Raw genomic sequence first — 10097 nt, forward strand, 5'->3', positions numbered from 1 at the left:
TGTCTATTCAAGTACAAGTCCATAAATGCACTGGGTCATGCAGTCATAACTTATTAAATAATACTATTATTTATACCTGCTCCTCTATATTACTCTTGTGACGCCTGTGTAATATCTTATTCTGCATCTCTTCTACTGGGGGTGAATGGGGTCGTCTATCGAATATATAGATTTTGGGGGTCTTGCGCTTAGAGGCTTAAAAAAATGTTACCTTCTTTTATGAATGAGGAATGAATGTGAGAAAGCAGACCTCATGTGCTGCATCATATAGGTACACAGTTCTTGCTTTGATCCAAAGAAGCAAAGGTATTATTAGAATATGGCGGGATGGTGCATAATATGAACACAAACACACACATACACACACACCTTTAGGACACATAGGAACAAGGTGAGGCAGACCCACGCACACACACACACACAAACACACACTGCTTTTTTGTGACTGCTTTTGCTTCTCATCACGCAGAGCATCTAGTTAGTTTGCAGTTTATTGAAAGTCCCTGGCAATGAGGATCTTTGTGTCCCTGGTTCCTCAGATCTAGGACACCCTATCACAACTCCATGAAAATCCGCTTGGGGAGGTGTGTGTGTGTGTGTGTGTGTGTGTGTGTGTGTGGTGGTGGTGGTGGTGGTGGTGGTGGGGGGGGGGGTCGGATTTACAACACCCCCCCGCCCTCCTGCTTCTTTCCCATAGCTCTTTGTTGGAGCCTGGGCGTATGGGATTGAATAGCCTTGTTTTTCGAGGAACGGCATCAAAGAGAAGCGTCCCCTTCAAGGTCTTAATAGATTCTGCCACACAAGAATGCGAGATGGGTCTTAACTGCCTAGCGCCGAGACACTGAGGGCAATTCATTAAGACGGAGCTCAGTGAACTGCAGGGCTTTGGGTTGAGTTTCCCCAGAGGTAAAAGCAGCGCTCCCACATAGTGAAAGATCACTCATTGGAAGGAACTAGCATGTATGTGTGTGTGTTAGTGTGTGGGTGAGGGTGTGTGTTCTGATAAACAGTTCCGGTCAATTTCATACCGCAATAAAAAAAATATCATCGTGTTGTACCGGGATCGCAGTTCACGATACTTCAAGACTAAATGCCTGGGCCTTTGGAAGCTGCACTTGAACCATGCTGTGTTTGTCTGAGGAGGGAGTTGTGGCTGGTGGTAGTATCCAAATACAGACTGCAAGGGTCCCTGGGGAATTTGTTTACCTCCACATACTCTAGCATTTGATAGGACTGAGTATGTCACACACCAGTCTGTTCAGTGCCACATGGATATGAACTCCACACCAAGATTCATGTTTTAATCAACGAGGAGCTGAATGCTACCACGCAATGCTCACTACATTAAATGTCTTGCCTTAAGGCTAGTAGTTACTTGTCATTATAGTATGTGAATAATATGTATTTTTTTCACTTAGTAGCCTGTAACACAGTTAAATAAATTGCAATATGTTTTTTTTTTTTGAAGCATAAAATATTCAAACGCTTTGCCCCCTCTGGCTTCAAAATTCTCAGTATGAATGAAAAAATTTTAATACATATGCTACATATGCCAGCGTTATCGCTAATCCCCCCAGAAGATAACGTTGTCAACTTTAAACACCTGAGTTTTTTTTTTTTAATATCACCTTTTACATTAGCTTTGTGCGCTTCTATCAAAATCACAAGGTTTGTGTCCTTCACAATAACTCTGGATTTTTTTTTCTCCACAAACGGGGAGGCAAGGTGTGTGTGTGTGTGTGTCTGTGCGTGTTTGTAGGTGGGTGGGGGTGAGGGGGGGGGGGGTTTGCTGAGAGTGACAAAGCTGCATTTCTCCACCTCTGGTCAAACAAAACCACTCAATGGGACATCATTGTGTTGGTCCTGAGCCATTTGACCTGGCCCTGTCCCAAACTCACTTCAATTTGTTGAGTAATCACCTTGCTCTTGATTAGATGAATTGGATGTGTTAATGCAAGGTTAGATTGTGGTGGTAGAAAGGGGAGGGGTAAAGATGTGTGTGTGTGTGTGTGTGTGTGTTTGAGTTGAGAAACACAACACGTCCACACTTTTTCTGAAACATACCTAAACCTTTTAGAGCATGGCACCGAATCTGTGTTTGTGGAGGGTATACTGGTCCATATATGTCGACAGGTCATTACTGTAATCCTTGTTAATCCTGATAGATTTGTGTATCATGTCTAAATGAGGGACACAAATAGTTATTGACAGAGGCACCCGAGAAAACCACAGATAAGCCTCACCAACACACAGATGTATATCCAACTCACTAAGACCCAGTGCTTAATGTGTCCAGGCTCGGTCCGACCCGCTTAACAACATAACTAATCATAAAAGCCAACTTTTTTTTTTTTAATAAATTTTCAAATTCCTTGCATGAGAAAACAGTAAAAGTGAATTATTCACTGTCAGGATGATGCAAGTGTTGCTGTTTCGCAGTACCAAACGTTTGATTTGCAAAGGAAGGAAACCCTAGAATGAGACACTGGGTTGACACTGTGGATCTAGACAGACATTACAGAAAACCTACAGTCACAGCTCCTGCTGGTGACACCTCTTTACAGTCAACATGAAGCATCAGTGTGTTAAAGAGGGCTTTTCTTTAGCGGGGGGGGGGCACAGAGCTCTTTTGTGAGAAGCTACTTCAAGCAGTGCCCTGTGTGGAGGTGTGGAGATGTGGAGGTGTGGAGGTGTGGAGCTGTGGAGATGTGGAGGTGTGGAGATGTGGAGATGTGGAGGTGTGGAGATGTGGGGGTGTGGAGGTGTGGAGCTGTGGAAGTGTGGAGGTGTGGAGCTGTGGAGGTGTGGAGATGTGGAGGTGTGGAGAGGTGGGGGTGTGGAGGTGTGGAGGTGTGGAGGTGTGGAGATGTGGGGGTGTGGAGGTGTGGAGATGTGGAGGTGTGGAGCTGTGGAAGTGTGGAGATGTGGAGATGTGGGGGTGTGGAGGTGTGGAGGTGTGGAGATGTGGAGGTGTGGAGATGTGGAGGTGTGGAGATGTTAGAGCCACTGCTCTAGATTGTGCCTGTTCAGCGTTTAAATTAAGGGGTCACTCTTCAACCATGCTGTACCCCAGATCTTGCTTGGGGTTACCACTGGACACAGGAGTTAACTGTGAAAAGGGAGATGGCGTCCGGCCCGAGCCAAGCACCATGGGGTTAACCATCTGGCTCTCCAGAGAGTCCATTTGTCGGCTTTGATCCGCATTTCAAAGCGAGGCTTGACCTCTGCAACTCCTCTACTGTTTACCCTTTCATAACGCATAATCTTTTTTTTTTTCTTTTTTTGAAGGCGTATACAAAGACTTGATCAATCGAATGCTATTCTGTGAGGAACAAAGGCTCTGACTTCTTTCCTCTGTGTTTATATTTGTCCTGAGAGAGCGAGAGAGAGAGAGAAAGAAAGAGAGAGCGAGAGAGAGAAAAGTGATGGGGAGTGAGAGAGAGCAAGGGGGGGTGGTGATGGGGAGAGAGAGAGAGAGAAAAGTGATGGGGAGTGAGAGAGAGCAAAAGAGGGGGGGGGGATGATGGGGAGAGAGACAGAGAGAGGGAAAGTGATGGGGGAGTGAGAGAGAAAGAGAGAGGGGGGAGTGAAAGAGAGAGAGAGAGAGAGAGAGAGAGAGGGGAGAAAGCGATGGGGAGAGAGAGAGAAAGAGAGAAGCTTGTGACAGTACAAAAGGCTTCCAAAGACCAGGTTGCATCATTCTTTGTGTATTCACGTTGCAGGGGATAAAAGAGCATACCAATATGAGTAATGGGGAGATCTGAGGACTGGACAGGCGTGTGATGTCCCTCCCCAGCCTTCTCGTTTCTAGACCATAAGCATATCGAGGCTCCACGATGTTCAACGGGCATCGAAAACAGAGGATATGGCGTAATACCTCATTTACCATTCCCCGCAACTCGCTGCTTCGGAAATATTTTCCCAATGACCGTAATCTCATTGCGGAAAATACCGATGTTCATAATTAGGCAGATGGACGGGGCTGTCAGTCAAATCTCTGGAGAATATGCATTTATTTACCCTGCAGCTGGCCAACGACAAAAAAAGAGAGAAACGGCCTTGGCACCATCCATTCTCTCTCTCTCTCTCTCTCTCTTTTTCTGGTCTTGTCTAGCCAAATGAAAACAGTGTAAACTAGCTCAGGATATGCAACAGTAATTTAACCATCAATGTTAAACTCATTATGATTCTGGAACTCTTCTTCCTCTAGTTCTCTCTCTCTCTCTGTCTCTCTGACCTTTCTGACTGCTGCCGCTCTTGATTCACAAGTGTAAGATTTGCAAAACACACACATCGTGAAGTCAGTGGTGAATTTACCCAAACATTTGTGTAAGGGAACCTGGTGGCTGTTTGGAGGCTAAAGGGCTCTTTTCTATAAAACAAAAGCTACAGATAAATATGAAGGAAATAATCATTACGCCCCTGCATTGGCAAAGTCATTTGTTTTATTCATTCATTTGTCTGAGTGTGTATTTCAGTGTTAGTTTTTTTTTCTTGCTGATTCTAGAAAACAGTATGTAGATGCAAACAAATCACACTCATTTAGTAGTGTTTGGTTCTCATTTGTCTCGGCTCCTGTTGCCTCCAGCGACTGTTTCCCTTTCGCTATTGAGTATGTGCAAATTACTGTTTAAATGCGAATGGTTCCTGGGATCACATAGATATTTAAATGCATGAGGTACACAACCCCCCCCCCCCCCCCCCACTTATGAGTTAAACATTGAAAACAAAAGCAGCGTTCTGAATAAAGCAAAAAGCAAAAAAAAAAAAAAACCCAAAAAACACATAAATTCAAGTTATAAAGAGAAGCAGGTTTGTCAGATGTTAGACGTACTGAATGCTGAATTAGCTCTGACTCACAATGCTAACCCTATTAGCATTCTGGTTATTTCGGTGAATTAGATGTTTATGTCAAACACACAAAAATGTTGTAAAAAGAATAGGGAACTGACTTGGACGTGAAAAAAAACTGAAATAGGCAGGTTTGCAAGATACAGCAGATCAGGCAGAAGAAATGTATTTTAGAAGAATAGAAGTGTTGAAGTAGTGCAATAAGAACCTTTCCAGAAGCTAACAGGAGATCAGTCAAACTGTTCTCTTCACAATTACATCCAAGCAACCTACAAAATGCTATCAGTCTCAGAACTGTTCTTGGCACATATTAAGTATTTAAACCAGAAGCTGACACTGAAATATATCACAGATTCCATCGCCATATCTTTTAATCGAGCAGAAACCACGTCAATCGTCAACCGTGAGCAAACGGAAAAATTCGGATGGCTACACTTCTGCTTACTCCAAAGCCTGGCAAATTTGATTTGCCAGCTGGATCGGTGAGGTTCGCTCGCTCTAAACTACGTGACAAGTGAGCCGAGCTGTCTACGGCACCGTCGATCAGACCACAGCCATAAGACAACCACCTGTCCCAGAGGTGTCTCACTGTTCTGGGCTTCCAACTCTCTGCTGAGGCTCTCCTCCTTCAAACCTCCGGGAAGTCCTCAAAAAAAAAAAAAAAAAAGAAACACAAGGTCTACACTGCAGATTCAGAACTCGCCTGGCATGGCGCCCAGACCTGTAGAAACTCATTTTAAAAATGATGGTCTTCCTGGACCGCAAAAGCGGGAGAGGGTCTTGGCATGAAACTGTGTGCCAAGACACTGCTAAGAAATCAGATGCAAAGGAACAAAAAAAAAAAAAAAAAAGAGAGACAAAACCCCCCAGAAATCGTGCATTATGAGACATCGCTGTCCTGACTCACACGATTCAAAGACGTGGATATGAGGGTGAAGGAGACAGAGTAGGAATTCAGGAGCATCGGACGGAACAAAAGCAGATGCAGTCTCATTTATACACACAGAACAAGAACAGAGAAGCTTTTCAGGATTCAACGCCATGTTTTTCCAAAGCGCTTGGGTCCGTGTCTTCGTCTTTGTGAAATAAAAGAACCGCAGCCTCTAAACTGTTTGACATTGAGGCTACTTGTTTTACCGGGTGGCTGAAAACCATTATATAGAATCAGTCAATGTACATAAGACTCAAGGTAACTGACATAACTTTAAAACAGAGGATTGGAAAAATTAAAACATTTGCTATGAAACTGTTCAAATACACTCTTCCTGCCCGCATTTAATGCCTATTATGACAGTACGTAGCATTAATGCCTTTGGATTCTGCCTTGAGATTCTTAAAAATAATAATAATGATAAATGAAAATAAAACATACACACACACACACACACACCTCTTACATATAACTATGACTCAGTCCACTGAGCATCAGCAGTCAGCATATGCCCATCAATAAACAGGCTTTCAAAGCATTGTGACATAAAGCTGATGATCTGGTCTTTTGACCGAAACTCCCACGGCTTAAGGAAAAAATGGAAATACGAAGGTTCACAGGGAACCATGGAGACAAGTCGGACTGCTCCTCCATGGCGCTCAGGTTCGTTCCGCTCGAGTGGACTTGGACGGCTGGAGTTATTCTGCTGTCCTCAGACAGAGAGGTTTGATTTTATTGAGCTCTGGTGGAGAAGAAGAAGAAGAAGAAGAAGAAGAAGAGGAAGCCTCGAGGGAGAGATAGTCCAAAGAAGAAGAAGAAAAAAAAAAAAAAAAGAACTCAGCAGCTCTGTCATTTCCAGCGCCGCAAGTCGCAAATCTCTGGATTGTCTCTCGTTGTTTCCTCTTCTACGAGCTCAATTAATTCCAGAACGAATCTTGCCACAAGGCGAGGCCTGGTCTCTATGTGTCTGTGTGTGTGTGTGTGTGTGTGTCAGTGGTTTATGCTTACTCCTGACCCTCTGGCTCTCGAAGCTCCACTGACAGGCCGTCCGCGGGAGCCGCGCTGGTCGAGCAGCCCGGCTGCTTTTGACACGTCGTTTCCATAATGGCCGAGGCTGGTGTCACTGGGATCCCGTTTGAATGAGGCTGGGCAGCAGAAGCCAACAAGCTGTCGCATCGATGTGACCGGACGTGTAAAACTACATACGCAGATCTTCCAGGAACTGAGTCCAAACAAGTCTGTAATTGGCCTTCTTGGACTGAGCTGCCTTAGAGCCAAAACAATTGCTTTGTGTTTTCGAGAATATAAAAGTATGCAAAGCTCCTCAAGGATGACCTGATGAGCTTGTGTTGTCAGTCGGGTTTTGCGGAGGCCTTGACCGCTGGCGTAGTCAGCCAGTAAGTACAGGCCCTTTTCAAAATACGGAAAAATCATGTTCGAGACGATGGAACATCCAAATTAGAGCTACATTCATAAGGCTGTCTGAAAAGGTTTCATACTTCCCAGTGCATTTGTATCTAGTACGGCTCCAGTGTGTATATTTTTAAGTAAACATTAATGTGGATGATTGCAATGAACTTTACAAACTAACACTGATGTGAATGATCACAGCAAACTCTACAAACTAACGCTAATGTGAATGATCACAGCTAACTCTACAAACTAACACTGATGTGAATAATCACAGCTAACTCTACAAAATAACACTAATGTGAATGATCACAGCAAACTCTACAAACTAACACTAATGTGAATGATCACAGCTAACTCTACAAACTAACGCTAATGTGAATGATCACAGCTAACTCTACAAACTAACGCTAATGTGAACGATCACAACAAACTCTACAAACTAACGCTAATGTGAATGATCACAGCAAATTCTACAAACTAACACTGATGTGAACGATCACAGCAAATTCTACAAACTAACACTGATGTGAACGATCACAGCAAACTCTACAAACTAACACTAATCTGAATGATCATTACAAACTAAAGCTAATGTGAATGATCACAACAAACTCTGCAAACGAACACTGATGTGAATGATCACAATGGACTTTACAAGCTAACACTAATGTGAATCGTGACAGTGAACTCTACTGACAGATACTGGGACCTTAGAACACACGTCCGCGTGTTGGCGTCTATCTTTGGGAACACACACATTTCTCACACAGCCTTCCAGAACGTTCAGTATTTTAACTTGACAATGGCCCTGACATGCCAGCTTGTGTGGTGCCACTAGGGAGGGAATTTAAAGAGACGTAAATCCACGGAACATTCCGGCATCTCATTTGCATCCGCACCCAGACTTAGTCTGTCACTGTTTCACCATGCCCTTCACACCGTTTTACCTCATCCTGAAACCTACACAACAGTGTCAAAAAAAACCCAACAACCCACAGAGACACAAACAAACAACAACAACAACAAAAAACCAACAACAGGCCCTTACGTCTACTGAAAGTTTGATATTTTTTTATTCTGTGGACTGCAAAGTTGTCTGGCAGCCTTCATCAGGAATAATAAGTTTGATGTGTTATTATAATCTGACCCAGAAATCAATGGTAAATACACACAATACACAACAGACAGTTATATCACCACCTCGCTGGTTTAGAGTTAGAGGATTCAATTCAGCCCTTTAGCTTTCAAGGCTATAAATCCTGATTGGATTTTGTAACTACCGAGCACCGCGTCTCCAGTTGGCTGGAGAATGTACACGCCCCTGTTTTATAGGGATGAATCAGCCTCTGACTATGTGGTGAGGTCATAAAGCCTCAGGATTCCAGTCTTTGAGGACCAAACTTCTCAACCTGTGTCAGAGACTCCTAGAGTAATGGGTTGGAGATTTCTGGACAAGCCTAGCACGACAGATGACCTGAGCAGTATATATTCTGGGCTACTAAATATAGCAGAGAACCTGAAAATGAGTCATTCTTTGTTCATTTCTGATGGCAAGAATCCCTTACCCCCCTCCCCCCATTGCTAAAAGTATTTTGGTCATTTTTGGCAGCCTGACTACACTGAAGGCAGCGGAGTCTATTTCATTCAGATGCAAAGTTACATCCAAGTTTGTGTCTCAAGAGCCATTTTTTTTTCTGGGAACATGATACCTGCTAAAAGCTGTATTTATATAAATAAATGACGCGTGACATAAACTCGTGTGGACGTTCCCAAAAAAAAATAAAAAATTTAAAAAGCCAATGAGTAGCTCTCAGAGGAAGTAGAGAACAGCACTTGCAGATAATCTTGATTTTAATTTATTTATTTTTCTTATCAAACCCACTTCACAGAGAGAGAAAGAGAGAGAGAGAGAGAGAGTCTGAAGTCATGTTTTATTCATCAGAAGATGAAGAAAATGTTACAGCTTTCCTCTCCATCTTAGGCTTGGAGCAGGTGCTGAGGATTACTTAGCAAATATGAGACAAAATGCTTCTTCGCACTGAGAAATGCAACTACACGGGAAACGGAAGAGTGATTGAGAAAGGCAAATAGGTAAACACATCTCATTTCAAGGTGCTTACTGACGCAGAACACAACCTTGTTTCTACATTCACAAAGAGACGCTGTGGAAACTTTTTAAAGGCATGAAACGCTATATTCCTGAAAAAAAAAAATAACCACACCCCGGAACACTGGTATTCGGGTAAGTTCTAGAAGCACACAGCTCTTTATGAGACGGGAACCGATCTAAAACGACGATCCACACGAGGCATTTCGAGAGCGAGCGGGCAGCCCGGTCGCAAAAGTCGCGCAAGCGCAGTTCTGAGAGAGAAAAGCGAACGTGGGGCAACTTACGATGGTGAAGTTCATGACCTTGAGGATCCAGATGGTGAGGGCGAGGTTGACGAGGATGAGGATCATGAGCAGGAGGACGAAGAAGTACAGGCAACGTTTCCTCCAGCCGTAGATGCCCACTTTGTACACATACGGTTTCTCTGTGCTCTGGACATTGTTCCTATGAGGACACTGGTCTTGGGTCATCTGTAAGAGAAAAAAACACGACAAACATCATCAGTTACACACGTTCAAAACACGTAACACATATAACATAACACGTATTTTTGAAACGAAGTGTTGCGTGTGTCTCGCCCTGTCCTCACCGCACCTGATTCAACCCGATTCAGCTAATTATCAAACCCTTTCATAAGGGGTGGTAGAGAAGTGAAAGATGGAGGGTTATGGCCTCCCGGGGGGGAAAAAGCAAAACTGTTAAAGACCAGAAATCAGCACAAGATAAAGAGGTGGAGTTCTCCACTTTGTTAGTAAATAAATAAAAAAAAAAAAGCAGTTTTCTCTCAAGGCT

General features: G+C 43.5%; 1 protein-coding gene across 1 annotated transcript in view; it reads right to left on the reverse strand.

The window, feature by feature from the left end:
- The window catches only part of sgcd (sarcoglycan, delta (dystrophin-associated glycoprotein)), a 45470-nt gene extending 35695 nt beyond the window's left edge, over positions 1–9775 (reverse strand). The window contains exon 1 of the mRNA XM_030793808.1: positions 9590–9775. Within this exon, the coding sequence (XP_030649668.1) occupies positions 9590–9775 (186 nt within the window). The remainder of the gene's footprint in view (positions 1–9589) is intronic.
- Positions 9776–10097: the final 322 nt, after the last annotated feature.

Source organism: Chanos chanos, chromosome 16 (genome assembly GCF_902362185.1).
Source record: "Chanos chanos chromosome 16, fChaCha1.1, whole genome shotgun sequence".
Lineage (NCBI taxonomy): Eukaryota > Metazoa > Chordata > Actinopteri > Gonorynchiformes > Chanidae > Chanos > Chanos chanos.